This window comes from Haliotis cracherodii, unplaced genomic scaffold, assembly GCF_022045235.1.
Source record: "Haliotis cracherodii isolate W230 unplaced genomic scaffold, xgHalCrac1.p SCAF_1, whole genome shotgun sequence".
Classification (NCBI taxonomy): domain Eukaryota; kingdom Metazoa; phylum Mollusca; class Gastropoda; order Lepetellida; family Haliotidae; genus Haliotis; species Haliotis cracherodii.
In genome coordinates this window covers 48792296-48812846 of record NW_027266264.1, presented here as the reverse complement: position 1 = coordinate 48812846, position 20551 = coordinate 48792296, and the positions used below count along the sequence as shown (strand labels likewise).

Here is a 20551-nt window from a genome sequence, read left to right as displayed (position 1 = left end):
CATTCAAATTAAAGACAAAGCTCTGGGCTTATTAATATATGAAACAGACAATGTTGTAGAAAATATTATTTATATCTTGGAATGCCTTCAAGAAGATCAATACATCAGTTCAACCTACATACATGTTACATTCTTTACATATCACAGCACCTTTGATTAAATTGCACATGTCACATTTTATACCTCAGGCAAAAATATTCATATTATCATAATGATAATACAATAAAGAAACACAATCAATATACAGCAATATGTTTAAGAAACTGCTGATTCAATTTTCACATGATCAAATCAATAATCCTTTACCCACTTCAGTTGTGTCCTTACATCTGGGTTTGGACAGAGAAGGTGAGTGTGTAGGCCTTCGCCTATTGTAGCAACATTCCAGCCACATGAGGGCTGGGGTATACCAGAAAGGGGCTTCACGCATTACCCAAGTGAGGAATTGAACCTGGTGTGACAAGTGAATGCCTTAACCACCTGGCTACCCAATGCCCTACAACAACAAAATATTCAACTTTTTTTGTTCTAAACAAAATGAGAGAGCACCCAAATGTGACATTCAGAAACTAAAGGGAAATAACTTGTTAAAGGTGAACTTCAATGTCTGAAAATCAGTTTTTGTTAAATTTCTTAACCTAAATCCAGTGGTGGCAATACATGTGTATGGCCTCCTTAAACCATGTCTTGGTTAACTCAAAAGGAAGATCATTTTGCATATGTTAGGTAAACTTGTAGCTTCAAGATTACAATGTTCTCACAACTTAATTTGACCATAGGTACTCTATGAATCAAGCTGGGCCAGGTATTCATTAACATGAGGGAGTATTTTCCAGTAATCAGTTGCTATGGAAACCACTAAGTTATCTTGTCTCTCATGAACCTTGAACAGCAGATGATATCTGGCAGGTAGAAAGATGAGATACGATGTTTTATCTGCAAATTAAATCAAAAGAATTATTCCAAAATGACACAACAACAGCAAGCTCTTAAAAATACTTTCCAACAATTTTCACCTGATGTTCATGTTCTTAACACTGCTGTGTGTAATGTAAACCTAACTGATGGCAATAGATATACTGACCAGGTCCAAGCCGGAACCTGTCCCATTCCTGATGTAATTTCTTCAGAGGACATGACACTATCTTCACTGACTGCAGGCCTTCCCTGCAAACATCATGAATAGAAGAAAAAGATGTGTAATAATTCCCTTTCTGATTCAATACTTTGTCATAAGAATATCATTCAAATCTCGCAACCTTCTTCAGGCCCTGATATGATCCAGGCGTCCATGTCATATTGTACAACAAATGAACATTAAGTGAAGTTTTTGTTTGTTTGTTTGTCTTGTTGTTAAACTCTGCACTCATCAATATTCTAGCTATATGGCGGCAGATAATGTCAATAATCAAGTCTGGCCCAGAAAATCCAGTGATTGACATCATGAGCTTTGATCTACAAAATTGGGATACGATGACATGCAATAACCAAGTCAGTGAGCCTGACCACCCGATCCTATTAGTTGCCTCTTATGACAAGCATAGTTGCCTTTTATGGCAAGTATGGGTTGTTGAATCTTCACGGGTCCAGTGAGTGAAGTGATACAGTGATACAGGGTAACTACCAACTAAATGCATCCCAACAGTTACCCCTTGTAGGTATTCCAGAACAGCTTCCCAGAACACCCACATACCAGCCGAATATATTTTGGATCAGATGGTTACAATGTGTGACCTTGCTGATTGTGTGCCATCATAGTTTGACAGCATGGATTGTATTTCATGTTATCAATCACTGTATCATTAACAGACTGAGGTGATACAGCTACTATGATGTACCTATGAATTATATGAGGCATACTGTGTGTGTCATAGAGCCCACATAGAGACTGTGATATGGCTAGTTAATGCATTTTCAATGGGCGATCAACATCGACAAGGGTGGTAAGAAACTGGAGTTGCGTCCCATAGTGCATCTTCTGCTTAAAGTTTAATGTGACACAGTCATAAAAAAAAGGTGAAAATGTATTGCATGGACTTGCAAATAAATATATTTTACAATCTCATGTAATGGGATAAGATTAAAGATTATAATATCGCAGTTTATGTGTTACACCCCATATCGACCCACGACCCATATATTAGCCCTCTGGGATTCCGCACTTTGGCTAGTATTGGGGTCTCTGGGTTGATATGAAAACTGTCATTTAGTAACTTCCAAATGATGTTTTAGATCCTGAGATTAGTTCTTGTTCTCACCATTAGTGGCTACTTTTAAATTATAGCGAGAATACATTTCCAACATCACATACGTCTCTGCTCGAACTAGGATCCAGCTACCTTAAACACTATTGTACCACAAACCAAAATGTGAGTGAATTCTCAACTCACCGAGGATCTGAACAGCCAGTAATGTGATCCCAGAGGCTGGAGAAGAACAATGACTTGTTCTGTTCCTCGAGTCCAACATGTTTCCAGGGGTAAGGCAGGAGCAAGTCCTCGAAGCTGATGTCTGTGGTGGGCAGTCTACAGTAGTACGTGTCATTCTTGTACGAGGCAAACATAGCACTGAAAGTACATGCAAATATGTACAGACCTCCAAAATCTATTACAGGCAATATATGAATCAAACACCAACTAATTTTTCAATACCCCTGTATATCTAAATTTTTATATAAAACAACTTTTAAAAATAGTATATTCTGACACTTTATGTACGTTTGAAAAATAATGAAATCGGTGTACAGACAATGAATATTAAAAGATCAGTACAGATGGTTGGTCTTTGTGCAGTGTCAAAAACATGCTACTTTGAGGTCAGAATGTTTGGTGGAAAAAATGCTGTTAAACATATGTTCTCATAAACATCTGGTGACGTCATCCTATTGTTCTCCAGTAGGGTTAAATCTCATAAACAGGGATGTTATAATATCTCCAGGATTTTATTAATACACCTTCCATTTTGATTGTAACACATAATTATTTCTCGGTAGTAATTTATTTTACATTTTAACACAATGTAATGAAATGTAACATCAAATGACATATGTTTTCTTTATATTCTAGAGGATCAAACACGCAGCCTTTGTGTCTGAGCCCAGTGAGTCCCAATAGGCTACAGAGGTGATGAAAAATCACAATGCTTTTAAGAATTTATGATATTTAAAACCCTTATCCTTGGGATAAAACCTTGGGCTGATGGTAAAGGAATATCAACTATTCATAGGTTCACCATACAAAAACATTAAACACTGTGGTATGAATACCTTGTGTCAAAGCTAGCAGGGTCTGGTAAGGTTGGTTGTAGTTCTACACTGAGCTGTTTTGTGTCTGGAAAATTGAAACTCAATGATCTATGAACATGATGAAGCCAAGATAAATAAAAGTGGTTAAGTCTTTGTTTCTATTGCATAATGAGTACTGTTGCTAAATAATACTTTTGTTTGTTGCAGGTTTGATAATTTAAAGATGCTTTATGTTTTTTACAGCCAGTCTATAATCAGTAAGATTAAAGAGATATTGATAGTCACTTTTACTTGTACATATTACAACCATAACAACTGAAGATGGACAAGCATGATCATCAACTCACCATGTCTGTTCATGAAAGCCACATGTATATCTGAAATTTAATGAAAAGACAAAGTCATCTACATCCTTTGCTCTCATAAAGATATGCATAAAATCACAAAATGTATGTCATATCCCTCAAAACAAAATCGATAAATCCTGAAGCTGTGTGTACAACCGATATTATTACTGATGGATAAACCAAGTGATTCCCTCTATTCTTGAAATGCTTTCTTTTCCTTCCAATGACATAAGTTAGTAATTTTAATAGCAATGTAACAAATAATTTCAAAATTAACTCTAATGTCTGAAGAGCAAAATGCATCTGTTCAATGCATGCATGATACATAACAACAAATATTGACTGGTTTATGACTTGTGCTGGGAACTGAAAAGTGATGGTCAGACTGATATCATAAAAAATAAAAAACTATGTATTCCTGTCGAAAGCTGGTCTCATATGCAGATGATTTTGCAGGGCATGACAGATCAGTGAAACACTGGATTTTAGGTGTAGGGGAGATGTGTACTTCCTTAGTTAAATAGAAGGCATCTGAATGTCTTTTAGTGTGACGAGTACAGGGATCACACCACCGATCCTCCACTGTCCATGCTGAATGTCAGCTCTACTTATTAACCATTGAGGTGGTTGTGATGGGAGAGAAGGAGAGAGGCAAACCTTTGTGTTGTCTGTAGACGTTGCTGGTATCGACCTTGATGGACAAAGCGTGGAGTGTGTCAAACTGGCTCATCTGTAGCTGAAACAAGATCACATTCTTCCAGCATGTGTTCAACATCAGCTTTTGTTATCTTTTTCGATATTTCCTGGTATAACTAAAGCTAATATGTAAATGACATTTAAATCAGATGTTTGGTCAAAGAGTTTTTGTTTGAATGAAATAATGACAACTGTTTCTATTTATTTCATAGTCACAATTTCTCTTGGATTGATGAGAACATCTTACACTTATTATCGATGACTGTATGAGACAAAGATGTAAACTTAATGTGATTAAGTGTTCATCAATTTCATACGTCTTTTGTTCATGTAGCGAATAGAAATGATAAGGCTTAAATAACTTTAGAAAACAAAACAAAACAAAGAAACATATTTTGAAGAATAAATAACATATTTGTTGCTGCCTGAATGAACTGATTTCATCAGTCAGGATCCAATATCATTAAAATCAGATCTTTGATAAACAAAGATCTGAGGACATCAATTATGAGTCATGACAGAACTATGATCTGATTTTAATGAGACTGGTCCTGACCCTTTGACTGGCCTCAACCTACCACTTGTAGACTGTGTCTGATCTGCAGTGAGACTGTCAGGGTATCTAACCACTGGTAGTAACTTGACACATCTGAAACACAACACAATGATAAAAAGAAAAAATCAACTTCGATCAGTTATTTTAGCATTAATTTCTGCCCACTAAAAACCCAATAATACCCACAAACCTGAAAATACATGTTTAATGACATAGTAAATACACACATTGTCTACTCGTACTCAAATACAATGGAGGATGTCATAAGCTTCCATGACAACTGAACCAGCCAGGTTTGCAGAAAACTCAAAACAAGAGTCATCAGGAAGATGACATATCCCCCACCCCTCGCCCTGGTGTGATGCAATTCGTAAATGGAGCTTGGCTACTCATACCCACTTTTGGTTCATTTGGATACCTTCAGTTCAATAAAGAAATAAATAATGCTGTTCAAATTTTTTCAAAATTCCAAATCATCAAAAGGCACAGTTCAACAATAGACTGATCTGTACAGCAAGTTTCATCCTGATATATTCAATGGTTTTGGAGTTCTGCTCTGGAAACGAGCACTACATTTTCAGTGAAGTCCAACTTATTGTCATGCAACAAAAATAAAAAAAATAAATTAATAAAATTCCCAAATCACTAACCTCATTTTCAGTATAAATCCAAATTGTCATGAAAAAATGCTGCCATGTTGAGTGCCTCATTCTCAACTTATCAACCACAGAATTCATGCACGTGAGAAGTCCACAAAATATCCAAAATTAGAACACTTTTAATGTTTGGGGCACAGATGCCATATGGTTTACAATCTGATAGTTTTGAGTGTAGTTTTATAGCACGGGCATCAAAAGTTTTACTTCAATGCATATCAAACTGTCATCTAAATATGTCAGTTTCACTTACCACTGCTGAAGGTGAAACTGGTTTCACTTTTGAATTCAGGCAGTAGGCCTAGCCTGTAAGAAATCATAGAATCTGAGCAACATTCATCCATCACATACAAAGTAAGATGTTAATATGGCTGTTATAATGGCTGTCACATGACATCATGATCAGTGTAACTTCATCCTTAGTATACCAGTAACATACCAGTATATATTTACACAAGACATTAACATGGGCCTCTGAAAGCAACTGAAAAAAGAACACGATGTCAATACCTCTCCCACTGGAATATTGGCTGTTTCACCTGGTGTAGTTCTGTCCTCATGGGTGTGTTCATTGACCCTGGAACAAAGATCCTGACAATAACACACATCCACACCTTATCTTCACTGATCACATGGTACAACTGCACAATCACTGGGCCAGTTGAAAACTTTCATAAATTTCTGACTGTTAACAATTCTTAAACCTGTCTGGAAACATACTTTTAACATTGGCAATGTTGTGTTTCTCAAGTTGGTTAATTCAGTAAAATTAATAATGGTCTTGTCAAAGTATTCTCAAAACCAGTCTTCTTTCAATGCCAGTTATACAGAGAATCTCACCCAAATGTCTTCAGACATCAAATATATCTAGACAAGCTGATAAAAGTTACAAATATTTGAGGCTTGTCGAAGATATTACATTTTTATCAACAAGTCTTGATATATTTGAGCTTGGAACACATGAGGGTGTGATCTGTTTATCATCCCAAATCATTCGTCCAACTTTTTGGGTGTGTAAAGAGTAATATACAGTGTTTTGAGTGTAAGAGTACAACTACAGCTTCAGTGGCAGAGAGATTAATGATGTCATTTGATTGTGACGTCATGGTAATCGATCATGTCACAATGGACTGCAAAGCATCGTGATGCAATTAACTGTAGTTGCTTGTTCTCACACAAGCCATATCTGGGGGTATCAGTGGCCCAGTCGTTGAGATGCTGCAATTTCACAGATGGATGCAATGACAGTGGGTTTTCATCACGGTTCCATCTGATGTTTGACCCCATGTTTCCAGGTTTGTCAGAACCATACACATGCTCGTGGGTTTCACCGAAGTGGTAAATGTCCGAGACCTGCATCACTTCGGGCTATCCTCCCACACTAAACTGAAAAGCTGTGTATTACCCGAAAAACTGTTCAAAGCGGCGTTAAACCCATCTCACTCACTTACTCAGCCGAGCCAGATCTCATGTGGAAGCCAGTTATAGATGATAAATTACATACATATTATGAAAATTGAATCCTCAGACATCATTTACATGTGATAATAATTAATTGGCACTTTTTAAGCATGGTTATATTGAGGATTCATCCCTATTGTTTGGACTGATGCGAGGCTGATACCAAGATCCACACTCCAGCCGAGGAATTCCGACTCACCAGGCAGCAGTGAGGAGAAGGTCTGTTCTGTCACACGGCCGCCCTGCATGGCATCACTCAATACATCCCGGATCTGCAATAGCAGAATGTGACACTTTAACACCATCAGATCAATGATGTACAGCTAATGTTTGAAAGATGATAACCATGTGTCATACATAATGACCAGGTTTGTCTTCCTGAGAGATAACTAAACGTAACATGGATGTGATAACACATTGTTCACCTTCTTGTCAGCAGCCCCAGTGAGGAGAGCATAGTAGAATCTGGCCTTGTCCTGAATGTCAATGTCCAAGAAGTGTCGCATGGTTTCATGGAGCAAGTCGCCAAGTTCTGTGGAGATGCAAGATGGTCATAGGACTTACACAATATTGTTAGAATATCTGCAATGAAGAAACTGATTTTCTGATTTCAACAAACTGTAAGGTTCAGGGAGCTGGGTTTCACCATCTTCCCGAGGCATGGGATTTAACTGACTATAAATGTCCAGTTTCCACCTTTCTCCAACTAGGCTGGAATAATGGAGTCATATTTTGGCTGGACTAACGAATCTATGCATAGTCAGATCAAAATCGCGTAAAGAAATCGACATCTGGTTTGTCAACTGCCGTGCAATTTTCAGCAGTTTGCAGGATTTTACAAAGAATGCATACCGTCAATTTATATTTGCCTGCCCTTTAATACAGGTACTGAGTGGTAATATAAATATATTACCCGTGAAGATTCCTTCTGTGGGATGGTTCAGCAGTACACTTCTAACAACAGCCAGGATAGCATTGCCAAGGTGCCAGCTGCACTGGTCCAAACTAACAGCCCGCTCCGCCACAGACAGGAGGTACGTCATTGTAGGCTGCAGAGGAAACAGCTGATTGAGAAAACATGTCAAACTACACGTATGTCCTTGTTAGAAAGAAAGTTTCAACTGCTGTCAATCACACTAGAATCTTTTGATGCAGCCCTTATATAATCAGCATATACCTTATTTCAGGCATTCTTAAAATCAGAACAAATATGCTGTTTTATGAGCTTTAAACAGTACTTTCACTACAAAATTGGACTAACAAGAAAACCAAAATCCATAATTCTTTCAAACAGGTCTTAAAATAATACTGTCAATATGAATTTTTCCTGCTCATTTCTTTTCTTTTGCGTCGACACCATAAAGGGAGACAATTATTTCCCACATTTGCTCATGTAGCTGTTGTTACAGTTTATTGTGTTTAAACATATTCAGTTATAAGTTATCTTAAACATGTTAAATGAAAGTACTTACAAGTGGGCTGATATCTGCCTCTTTAGCTGATGTCTTCAGGACAAGGAGGTAGAACTGAAACTGTCTGAGAACATCTTCGGCAGGCGATGACAGTACTTGCTTGTGTAGGGAGGACAGGATATTCAAGTACACCACACTGGAAAGACAAACATTCGACATGACGTACAACTCAACAGCTGATTATGGGATTCCATTTCCAAACTATCTCGTTGTCAGAACAGCTAGGCAAAACCCAGTTCTCAATGTGGGGGCAACTTTCTGTTTTGATGCTAAATGCTATTAGGAATATTTACGATGCATAACAGATAAATCTGACTGACCACATAGGAACTTGTAATTTGTAATAGAAATAGGTAACTTGTATGTAACTACAAAATAGAGAACATGGTACAATAGTTTACCCGGTACTCTAATCAAAGAATTTTGAACTTAGATATTTTGCCGATTGCAGACTTGTGACTCTCATAAGACTATGTTAAAGAATGCATATAGGTGTTTGTAGTGTTACAATCCCTCTGGACCTTTTACCTACAAATACATGTTAGCATTAAGTCAATCATAACTCCATAGACTTACAACAGTCCTAGTCAAGGACCAATCCAGCATTTTTAAAAGGGAGGGGTCCAAAATATCAAAATCGTCTCTCAGTCAAGTTTACTGCCAACAATATACTACATTTGGTTTTCAAAAGAGGGAGGGGGGTTTTGACTCCCTGGATTCCCTCCGGATCGGCCTGCTAGTGCTATGATGGCTTTGTTGAGTGGAAGATTAGTACGATGGGACTAAGCTTCACAAATAGCCATAAAGCAAATTCTTTTTTCCTTTAAACAGTTGTTAAGAAAGTCCAGTGTTATGTGACAGCGTGACATACGTGTCTGCAGCCTGGTCTCGCACACACTGCAGGAAGTTAAGCACCAGGGGGATCAGCCTCGGGTAGCTGCTCAGTACTGTCTGGCAGATTCTGAAACATAGCAGGTTTTTTTCAACATTAGCAAGGAGCGTCAGAGTGGCTCACTTGTCATGCCAAAGGTCTTGGTTTGATTCCTGTAATGGGAACAATGTGTGAAGCCCATGTTTGGTATCCCAATCCATGAGTGAGTGAGTATGGTTTTACACCGCTTTTAGCAATATTCCAGCAATATCACAGCGGGGGACACCAGAAATGGGCTTCACACATTGTACCCATGTCAGGAATCGAACCCGGGTCTTTGGCATAAAATAAGGCTTTGCTTTCACTCAACGATGATGGTGGTTATGCCAACCACTTCAGGAATGGTAGAACAAATGAGTAAATGGGTTTTGGGAATACAAAAACTGTGCACTATTTCAACCCTACAAAGTTGCCATATTATAGGCCTGGAGACATAAGAGTGATTTTAAACTTTTGGACAACGAAAAACATGCCATGACATAAACTCAATACTTTAATTAAGGAGAGTAAAACTAGTTAAAAATAGCGCCATTGTAGTTCACCTGGATAAGTCAACAGTCTCAAATGTCACAAGAGAAAATTTCTGAGATAATTTAAGAGCATTACGGTACATTTTGTGCAGAAGTGGCTGAGCAGCAGCTTTAAAGAGGCTTTTCAATATTGATTACTGCTGGAAGCATATGATTGTTCAGCTCCATTGGTTAACTTGCTTCTGAGGAGATGCATTCTGAGAGAATTTAGGAATATGGTTAAATTCCCATGGTCAAATAAAAGTCAAAATTACAAATACAGAACATATGTGTTGAGGTCCACTGCCAATGATACACACACCACATTTCATGACAGTCTGAAACAAATGTTAGATTAACAGCAATGTGAAGTTCCAGTTTGCAGTATGGTCAAAGTGCAAAGGTCCAATCAAGGGAAAACTTTAAAATATCACAAAAAAGGGAACATATATTATTATGTTGAGCCCCACTGCTAACTACTCACATACCAAATTTCATTACAGTTAGAACGAAAATGTCCTAGTAATGGTTATGAATAGTATTTTCAATATGGCTGCCCTGTTGGTCATATATACAATTGGGTTAAAACCTCAAGAGAAACTTGGGGTGTCATCATTGGTGAAGTTTCAGTTTCATTCGTCCAGTGGTTTCTGAGGAGAAATGTTTACAATACACAGACACAAAAGAAACAAGCCACGACATGAGCTCACTTGACTTTCAGTCAGTTGAGCTAAATATCATTCAACTTCTAAAACATTGTAGAGGTATGTGAAACTTTGTTTGCGTCGCATTCCATAAACAAAATCTGCACTGCATATAAATTAAATAGATGTTTTCACTGAAAGTTGTGAATATAATGGATTTGAATAAAACCAACTGCACATACAACATTGAGTCTGAGTCTGAGCATTCTCTTTTGGGAAATTAAATTTCGTAAAGCTCAGTCATGTCCTTAGTAGTAAAAATTATTAAAATGATTGCTTAAGGATGCTAGTGGACAAGAAAATAAAACAGTAACCATCTAACTTTAAAGTGAGAGTGAAAGAATATATTCATTACAATTTCACATATATGCAAGTTTAAGAAACAGAGTACCTACTTGATGATATTTGTGGCTATATCCGGTGAGCAGTGTTTGGCCTGGATGTTGTAGAGACAGCGGTATAGTGAGACAGCCACCTTGTGTTCACCAGTACAAACAGTCAACTTCTTTAAGTAAGTGAGGCTAGACAGCAGGAGGGACAGCTCCTCGGAACCTGACAGTGTAACAAGGTCTCACAGACTTACATGGGCACAGGATTAAATTATCCTTACTTTGAAATCCCTCAGGAATCAGAAGATGTCAAAGAAAAGCATTGATTTATTCAATGGTGGTAAATAAAGAAGCCACTCCGGGGCAAGAGAGATATGACCAGTTATCAACAAATTGCCTGTCTCAGTCTTCTGCGTAGGCATAATATCCCATAGGGAGCCTGACATCTGACAGCGGCAAAACAATGAATAACACATGAAGGGATATGTGCAAGACAGCTCAAGATGAGAAACAGTGACTGGACAGAAAAAGGCTACAAATATTTTACAGATAAGGTTCAAACTTTTGTCACTTCCCTGGAACAAAACCAAAAGCCAGCTCTTATGAGTGAGTGAGTTGGGTTTAACGCCGCTTTTAACAGTATTCCAGTTATATCACGGCGTGTCAGCTTAATGTGGGAGGAAAGCCCGAAGTGATGCAGGTCTCAGACGTTTACCACTTCGGTGAAACCCACGAGCGCGGGTATGGTGCTAACAAACCTAGAAACATAATCGGGGCGAACCGGGATTCGAACCCACAATCATAGGTTTCTGGCGTGCCCAAGGGATGCAACTCTGCACAGCGAATCGCGGCGCCTTAGACGACTGGGCCACCCGTGCCCCCCAGCTCTTATGTATTACATGTACTTGATTTACAAATTTTGATTAACAAGAGGTTTGATTGAAACAAAATACAAATTAAACTCTTAAACCTCTTGACCAGTAAGGTGAAATATAGAAAACAAGTCAAAGGGTTCCTCCTGTTCCTATTTAGTTTTATTTTAAAAGAAAACAGAAGAATGTTTTTTATTCATTTTATTTATTTTATTCCAAATTTGTGAAATCTCGGGATGAGCTCTGAATGAAGAACGGTAGAAAGGCTCTGTAGCTCACTGAATTATGGTGTCATATAAGGCGGATTGGTATAATGTGTGAAGTCTTAGAAACACCAGAGCTGAAATCATTCATACAAAGTTTAGCTATGTGGGCCTTGTAGTGTCAGAGATGAACAAATTGTAACAGCTAACACTGGACGAACTACTGGTTGGGCAACTGGAGGATGGACAACTCACCACAACATGAGTTCACTTGACCTTCAGTCAAGAAGTCCAAACACAAAAATACTGATGAACATCCCAACTTGCCTGTTACAATTTGAAAAGATATCAAAGGCTTTGTGATTATTTTCTCGTATCATGTATGTGAATTGCTGTGGTGAACAGCAGTGTATACCTGTGTCTGCCTGAAGTTGGGTGCAGATGTTCAGGGCGGTCACCTTCCCAACATGGAGGTCGACTGAGTCAAACACTGATGGCAGCAGCCTCCACGACAGCTTTTCTCTCACGTGACCCATAACAGTGCTGTCTTCCTCATCCTCCAGCTGCAAGGGACCAACCACATACAACACTTGTTGGTCAAAGGAATGTTCTTATCCAGGATACATGGGTATCTTGGCATCTGTCAACACTTAATATTTTACAGGAATCCAACTTCTATATAACTTCTATACAACTTTCCAAGCAGAAACTTGATACACCGTTGAAAATAGTTGGGACATATGCCCACCTTATTGAGAATGCTAGCTGGGTTGAAAACATTTGAATTTTCAGAATATAACGGCCATTTATATATAAATATAATGTATACATATGTGTGTGTGTGTGTGTGGTGTATTTTGGTGGGTGGGTGTTTGAGTGGGAGGAAGAGAATATCAGTGTGTGTGTGTGTGTGTGTGTGTGTGTGTGTGTGTGTGTGTGTGTGTGTGTGTGTGTGTGTGTGTGTGTTATTTTGGTGGGTGGGTGTTGGTGTGGGAGGAAGAGAGAATCAGGGGGTGACATAAAATGTGACAGTCTCCAGGGGAGTGTCATCTTATGATGGACATTTTATAATAAAACATGAAGTGTTTTTTAATGGGGAGGGTCATCCAAAGTATGACAAGCACGAGTGGAGGGTCATTATTTACAGCACACTAGTGCGTCAAAAACCTCTGACATTCTCATTACTTTGGAGTTACATTAATTTCATGACAATAGTACATCATATAAAGGCTTTATCCTGTTACACAGTCAATCCCAAAGGATCTTTTAAGAAACTCTTCTGTAGGAAATCCTACCAGGCAGTATCCTTTCAACCACTGAAGAAATATGAGCCTGTGGGCAGGACTTATGGATTTTTGATTGACAGCTGTCACTAGCCTCGTCATCAGTAATTTCTCCTCAGAAGATGTCAGGATCTCCCCTGAGTACTCTCTCTGAAACACACATCACAGCCAACATCAAAACAATAAAACAATCAAAGTGACACAAATAAAATTATTCAACAAATGATTAACTGTCAATCTGACAAGGCGACATCTATTTCAATTTAGTGACGTCACATGGAAAATTATTCATAAGTGTCTTAATTTGAGTAGATTCTATTTGCTATAAGTATTGCTATAAACAATTTGAAGGATTGAAACGGACAACGAGTCTCACCTGTAGATAGAGAACAATGTGCATAAGGCAAGGGTCCTGAGTGGCCATATGGTGAAGCATTAGAGGTTTAAAAATCTGAAAACATAAATGATACATGATAATCTTACATTTGACATATCTAACAAGGACTGTAAACATAGAGCCACCTGTATCATGGAGAAATAATGGTGGCCATGTTTTAATTTGGGATCGTTCATACAAAATTTCAGCTCCATAGGCCTTGTATTTTTAGATGTCAAAAATGCAGAAGTTAACTAAGAACAATGGGCAATGTGCCATGACATAAGTTCATTTGATTTTCATTGAAGAAATAAGCAATAAGTAGGAGTTGTTTATCCTAAATAGAACACTGCAAGGGGAGTAAACCATGAGGGGTGCACGCAGCTCCTCATGGTTTATTCTCGTTTACTTCTTATCTAAGATATCAATATTATTTACAGCCTCTTTAAGGATGTCAGGAAAACATACATGTAAAAGGTAAAATGCAGTGTTGGACAAGTCCATTTTATGAACAGGGAGGCTAAGTTAGGTATTTCACGGATATTCTCACAATTTTCAGGGCGATAGTATGTACCTTTTCCCCTAATACAGATTGCAATATCTCGCCCACTATCAGATGTGATTGGTCGGATATAGCGTTTATCTGTTGCCCAGCTACATCCATGGGGAACAACTCACCAGACACTACCCTCTAAAAAATAACCTTGTCCAATCTACACGCCATCAAGTTGTGAGCGCATGTGCGAATCTCCAGAAATGATGTCATGATAGAACGATTTTTTATCGTGAAATAAACAATACTTAGTTCTTCATTGATTTTTGCGATTTATCGCATTGGTATCTTATATATGTTTATACATATCAGAATTGGACAGGGTCATCATTTTCAGTCGAACTAGACACATTGACCATATCAGTCATCATAATCATGAATGCTAAATTTAATTTTGAAATGACATTTGTATAAGTCTGTATCATTTATTTTAGTGAATTCATTGTAGAATGTACATATCATCCTATTGCTGAATGTTGATGCTCTATAATAGAATGTCTCCCTACAAGGCCGTCAAAGCCGACATACTGTTGGTGAGATGCTGGGAGAGTTCTGTACAATGCCAGACAGTGAGGCGAGGATGTCCCACAGCCCTGCCGGGGTGAAGATGGTGCTGTGGTCCATGATGAAGGAGACAGCTGACAGCGTGTCACCAGGGCCACCTGAAACAGACACCATCCTCTCCATGCTGGCCTGAAACAGACATGTGCAATAGACATGAACATACCTGTCAGTCATATCTGCATAAGAGTTCGTCAAATAAAAACAATGTCAGGTAGTCAATGAGACCCTGTGCTACAGCAAAATCACCGAAGCTGAAGAGTGAGAGAGTGAGTGAGTGTGTGAGTGAGTGAGTGAGAGTGATTAGGGTTCAATGCCTCTTTGCGCAGTACAATGTAATAGTTTTATCCCAGTGTGTCAGCTTAATGTGGGAGAAACCCCGAAGTGATGTAGGCCTCAGACGTTTACCTCTTTGGCGCTACCAAACCTATAAGCATAATCGGGGCGAAGAAGGATTTGAACCCACAATCGTAGGTTTCCAGCATACTCAAGTGACGCAACTCCACACAGCTAAATGCAGTGCCTTAAATGACTGGGCCCCCTTATGCTGAAGAATCTACTGTTAGACATATAAAAAGAGTACTATTTCACACATATAAACTGATATACGCTGCCTTTCATTCTGTAAAACCATGTTAAACACGTTTGGGCTAAACAATGTAAGGTGACTAACAATTCATGTTTTCAATTATCCATTTGGACAATCACAATGTAAAATATTAATGGGACTGATTGATGACTACTCGTATTTGACTAGTGGACCCATGTATTGGTCAAAACATGTACACATGTATACTGATCTGTTGAATAGTCCAGCTTGATTTACTGTGCTGTAACAGTTTGAAAGAACCTTACCCTCTGACTAGTATCTGGGGTAATAGGACTTTCAGGTACACCAATATCACTGAAAATATAAGTAAAATTAAAAGAAAAATGTTCAAAATTATTTTTGTGTAGCCAGCAATGTCCAGATTTAGGTCTACTCATTAAGATTGTGTGCAACTGTGTACTATAACATAGGCTCACTGAGAACCTGGATACAATCAACATATTCCACAGAACATTCTTGTGAACCGAATTCAAAATCTTTTATATTCAGTGTCTGCTAAATATAAAATTAGTTTCAAAATGATATGAGGGGCGGTCGGGTAGCCTAGTGGTTAAAAGCGTTAGCTCTTCACGCCGAAGACCTTGGTTTGATTCCCGACATGGGTACAATGTGTGAAGCCCATTTCTGGTGTCCCCCGCCGTGATATTGCTAGAATATTGCTAAAAGCGGCGTAAAACCATACTTACTCACTCGAAATGATATGAAGTTAGAGAAGATGATTTTAACATGATTTAGGGCTTTTGTAACATGACTTGGTTTGCAGATATTTTCATGAAAAACCTTTGGGAGAATTGAGAACATAATTGAAAACAATTAAACAAAATTATTTCATGTTTCCTGAAATTCTCATCAGTGAGGTCAAATAAGGTCCTACTTTGAATTTCAATTCAAACGTTTGTTAAACTTTGTATACAAATAAAAGCTAGGGTTTATAATCATTTAGATAATATGTCAATATCCAATGACACCATCATATCACTACCCCTACAGAGAGATGAGTCACACACCCTGCCACGTGGTAGAGCACAGTTGTTAGGAGTGTCACATAGTCCTGACACACATCAGACCGGTCCTGCTTCACTGCCTGAACAAGTCGATCTCGCCACCGCCACATTACACCCTGAAAAAAAATTTGCTATAACCTCAAACATTTCTCTAGACAACAGCATAGGACAAAACTGGAATGGAGTGATACATGAAAACAGAGACCTTGTTTCTGTAATGGCTGGGTTAAACCATCCTTGAATTACTGTTGATTCTCCAAAATCTAATCTTCAATTTCTGCAAGGCAGACATTGTAGTTAATCGTGATGTGATAATAATTTAAGCCATGTGTGGGTTGGGGGGAGAGATGGTATGGCATTGAGGTTTGCTCCTGTAGTACTTGAAAATTTGGACCCCCTAAATCTTTAACTTTTAGTGCAATGACAAGGACCCTGTAACTTTCATACTAAATATGAGACACTGCACATATTTAGCATAAAGCTTCACTAATATTTTAGTTTTAATTATTTGTAATTATACTGGTACCTCCATTTTCATGACTACCACACCCATAAAGCATGACCGTGAGACCCCGGGACTCAAATAGAAGAGCCCAGGTAAATAAATTATTTCTACTTTGGCTCCTCACCGGTGAGGTCAGCTCCAGCTGAACCATACACTGACATGCCACAGCCCTCAGTCTCCTGTTGCCGACATCATTCACTCTGGCAGCTATACTCCACAGGATTTCTATCAGTGATGCAGCTGGATCAGTTGGCTGAAATCATATAAGTATTAGTTGTTTCGAACACCTAACAAAAAAAGGCATCAAATTTGTCATACGACAATTATTATAGGTGTTGTTGATATTACTTTCAATAATTGGAAAATGTACTTCCAAATTTATATCATTTATACTAAATGTTTTATTCCAGTGTTAAATAATCATGACAGATTCAGTTCAATAAATGAAATCTTACAATATTCTCACTGCTGACTAACAATGTTGTCACAGTGATGAGAAGCTGTGTGAGAAAGTTGGTGCTGTCATCTCGACTCTCATATTGACGGAAGATGCCAAACAGATTGGAAGCAACCTCATCTATACTGAAAACATGGTAAAAGGCATACTGTATTCGACATAATAAACGCCCCGCTCTAATAAGAGCCCCCTATTTCTAATTTTGAGAGCACCCTGGCACTTATTATGTCAAATACGGTAATAATTACAAACAATTAGCCATCATGCATGAGCATCATTATGATCATGATATTTTACTGAATTAACATCCGAGGGAAACATTTTCATTTAACAGTTTCAAAACTTATGGGGACTAAAAATCTGGAGCTCACTTTCGGTCTAGATTTAGGCATTGTCATTAGTTGTTTGTGTCAAAATGAGATATTGACTGTAGTGTATGTGTTTAGAGTAATCAACAATAAGATGCAATATACATTATTATAAGTCTAAGTCAAAGTTGTTGCCATGGAAACTCGAAAACATTTTTTTTTAAAATCCCAAACTATCAAAAGGCACCAGTTCACCACTAGACCTATCTATGTGCCAAGTTTGGTTAAGATACCGCTCATGGTTTTTGTGTTCTGCTCCGGAAACGAAATGTGACGGACGGCACCCATTCCTATATCCCTCTTCCACTTCATGGCGTGGGATAATAAAATTTGAGCTCACAGACAAAGTTTGTTCTGAATGACTATAATCCAAATAATCTGAAATATGTCCCATATTTGTTAGGTCTCTCATCGGTCTGTGTCTAGTTTCCCAATGGCCCTTGTCTAGTCTCCATTGGCCTCTACATTTCCATTGACCCATTATCATAGTAAATTAGCAGGGTATTAAACTCCCAAAAATTTCAGCCAGACCACAGGACTGGCTAGCCGAAATACTTGCCAGCCGTGACCAAAACCTGCCTGCCCACTATAATCATATGTTTCTCAGGATAATTTAATTAAAAATATGAAAACTGATTGCTTGTAGCATAAGCACATCACTAAATGTTAGGCTGTCTAAAAGCTAACGGGGTTTCTTTTTGGTTACATTTTTTCATTCATCTTTACATCTGAATTAATGCTTATCATTGGGAAATATTTAGAATATTTTCACCTATGAAATATAACCCGACCGTTGGGCAGGGGGATTTGAAAATCTCTCAGCCCGAGTTGAAATCAACCCGTCTCGGACAGTGGGGCAGGCAGGTATTTCGAACACTGAAATTAGGGTATAATGTGATGCTCAAATATGCATCAAGTATGCACAAAAGTTGAGACAGGGCACTGAAAAACAATACACTGTGTCCAGAGGGACACACAATAATATTCCTTGTACCTACAACACACCAAGAGCTGTAATTATAGAAACACCCAGTACATTACACTATTTCATTACTTTACAGAACCCTCATAATGCCTGCAAGGACCCTACAACTAATTGTTGTATAATGTATCTTCTTTTGTAATTGTTTGCAGTGGTGTATAAGAGTTGAGTAGGGGGTATATGGGGGTTTCATTCCTTCCAAATGTAATGTTGGATATCATGGGTTAGCATTTGGTAGTCACAGAGGCCATGTATATATGCTTCCAGTTATCAATGCAACATGAGGAAGGGTACCATGGCAACACACAAGTCTCCCAATTCACTAATCACCTCTTTGCGTCCAGAACATCACCCCCACAATCTTCAAGCACCCTCAGGAATTCTGTTTTTATTCCAATATCCACTGCATCTTCCACCATCAACTGTGAAGACATAACCAATGTAGCTGCATTACATTAATCTACAATTCACACTGCCATCAGCATCATCAGCAACGTTTATATTGATAATTAAATTATAGTCTATGGGCTCCGGCTCTGTGTGTAGCAGTTTCCCATGAAGGTCTATACTAAAATATGCTGAATCAAACATTTAGACCTGTGTTCTGCTAACCTGACCCAGTAACATAGAGAATTTCCTTCATACGCTATTTGTACATATCTTTTGAATAATCGTGAACTCCGTTCCAAAATTCATGTTCATGCAAAAAGACCTGACACTGTCATTGATAAATGCCTGACACTAATGTGACAAAATAGACCGTATTAAAAACAGCAATGATCAGCTGACACTGCTAGTCGTTATAAGGAGGTGGAACTCGGCGAGGGTCTCGAGCCAATCACTCAGGACCGAGAAATACTGAATAAGAAGTTTCCAAGACGACTTATCCCAAAATCTCACTTTAAGCATTTGAAAAACAAAGTTTTCATCTTCAATCAACTTTTCAGTCGTTCCCTGTGAAACATGCTGTCTGATACTGGCGACTATTTGCCTGATATCGCCCAAAGCAGACGAGGAAATACGTCTAGCAGACATCTTCAGCGTGAAGGTATGGAAGTAACATGGGAGCAGTCATTGTGTTATACTTTGGGGAGTAATCCGTGTCTAAAACTACAATGTACATGACAAGTTAGCTTAATAATCTCAATGATCTCAGGGAAACCAACAATTACATTTTGATTTCAGTGTTTTACCAGTTACATTCACAAATTATACGATTCCCGGATTTCCACATTGGTTGGTGTGTAAGGTTGAATCGTCTGTAAGTTACATGTTGTCAAATCAAACATAACGATAGTATGTTTAACCCATCATTAGAATGCTTTGGACGTAGGGTTCGTGTTTGTGGGCATTATTTAAGACGTATGTGGCAATGGTAGTCGATATTACCTTCCCCGGGACAAAAACAAGTACGTTCCATCATACACAATCAAGGTGTTTTGGGCGGGGAATGTGTTTTGATAAATGGTTTCTTGCCTATCCTCAAAACAAAGTAACCAGACATCTTTAACTGAACATATTCTGAATAGAGACATAAACATTAATGTAGACATAAATAAACATTGAATTAAATGAAAATGATCACGACAGACAACGTTTAAAATAGCACAAAAATCAGACATTGTAATCACAATATAAGGAAATACATACCCAATGGGGAAACATTATTTTCTAACTATCTGTATACCTGTCTTTGTAAAATAACTATTTACATAGAGACTGGGTATTTTAATCCTGGAACTGTCTGATTATGTTGGATATAGCTGCGTGTCAGTTACCCGTGTTATGAATAGTGATTATTTAGGCTGCCATATAAACATTCACTGTTGTCCCGTCAGTCCCACAGAGAGACAATTTGCGAAGAACCGCCAC

At 38.2% G+C, this 20551-nt stretch overlaps 1 protein-coding gene across 1 annotated transcript; it reads right to left on the bottom strand.

Moving 5' to 3' along the window:
• Positions 1-4: 4 nt before the first annotated feature.
• LOC139464985 (AP-5 complex subunit beta-1-like) lies at positions 5-19714 on the bottom strand. The gene is made up of 25 exons (XM_071246644.1): positions 19580-19714; positions 19010-19101; positions 17328-17454; positions 16997-17125; positions 16371-16483; positions 15609-15657; positions 14721-14885; positions 13640-13714; positions 13276-13413; positions 12396-12543; positions 10972-11128; positions 9304-9393; positions 8433-8568; positions 7874-8009; positions 7386-7492; positions 7160-7232; positions 6010-6076; positions 5753-5805; positions 4866-4936; positions 4249-4327; positions 3592-3621; positions 3266-3329; positions 2391-2567; positions 1085-1167; positions 5-936 (listed from the first exon to the last, which is right to left on the bottom strand). Exons 1-25 carry the CDS (start codon positions 19712-19714, stop codon positions 785-787), a joined length of 2646 nt encoding a protein of 881 aa, XP_071102745.1. The 3' UTR covers positions 5-784.
• Positions 19715-20551: the final 837 nt, after the last annotated feature.

Coding starts and splice junctions, on each gene's coding strand:
- LOC139464985 (XM_071246644.1), bottom strand. CDS start 19,714: ATGTCTGCTAGACGTATTTCCTCGTCTGCTTTGGGCGATATCAGGCAA. Junction 13,715..14,720: donor CTCCCAGCATCTCACCAACA/GTATGTCGGCTT, acceptor TTATGTTTTCAG/ATTTTTAAACCTCTAATGCT. Junction 5,806..6,009: donor CCAATATTCCAGTGGGAGAG/GTATTGACATCG, acceptor GATTTCTTACAG/GCTAGGCCTACTGCCTGAAT.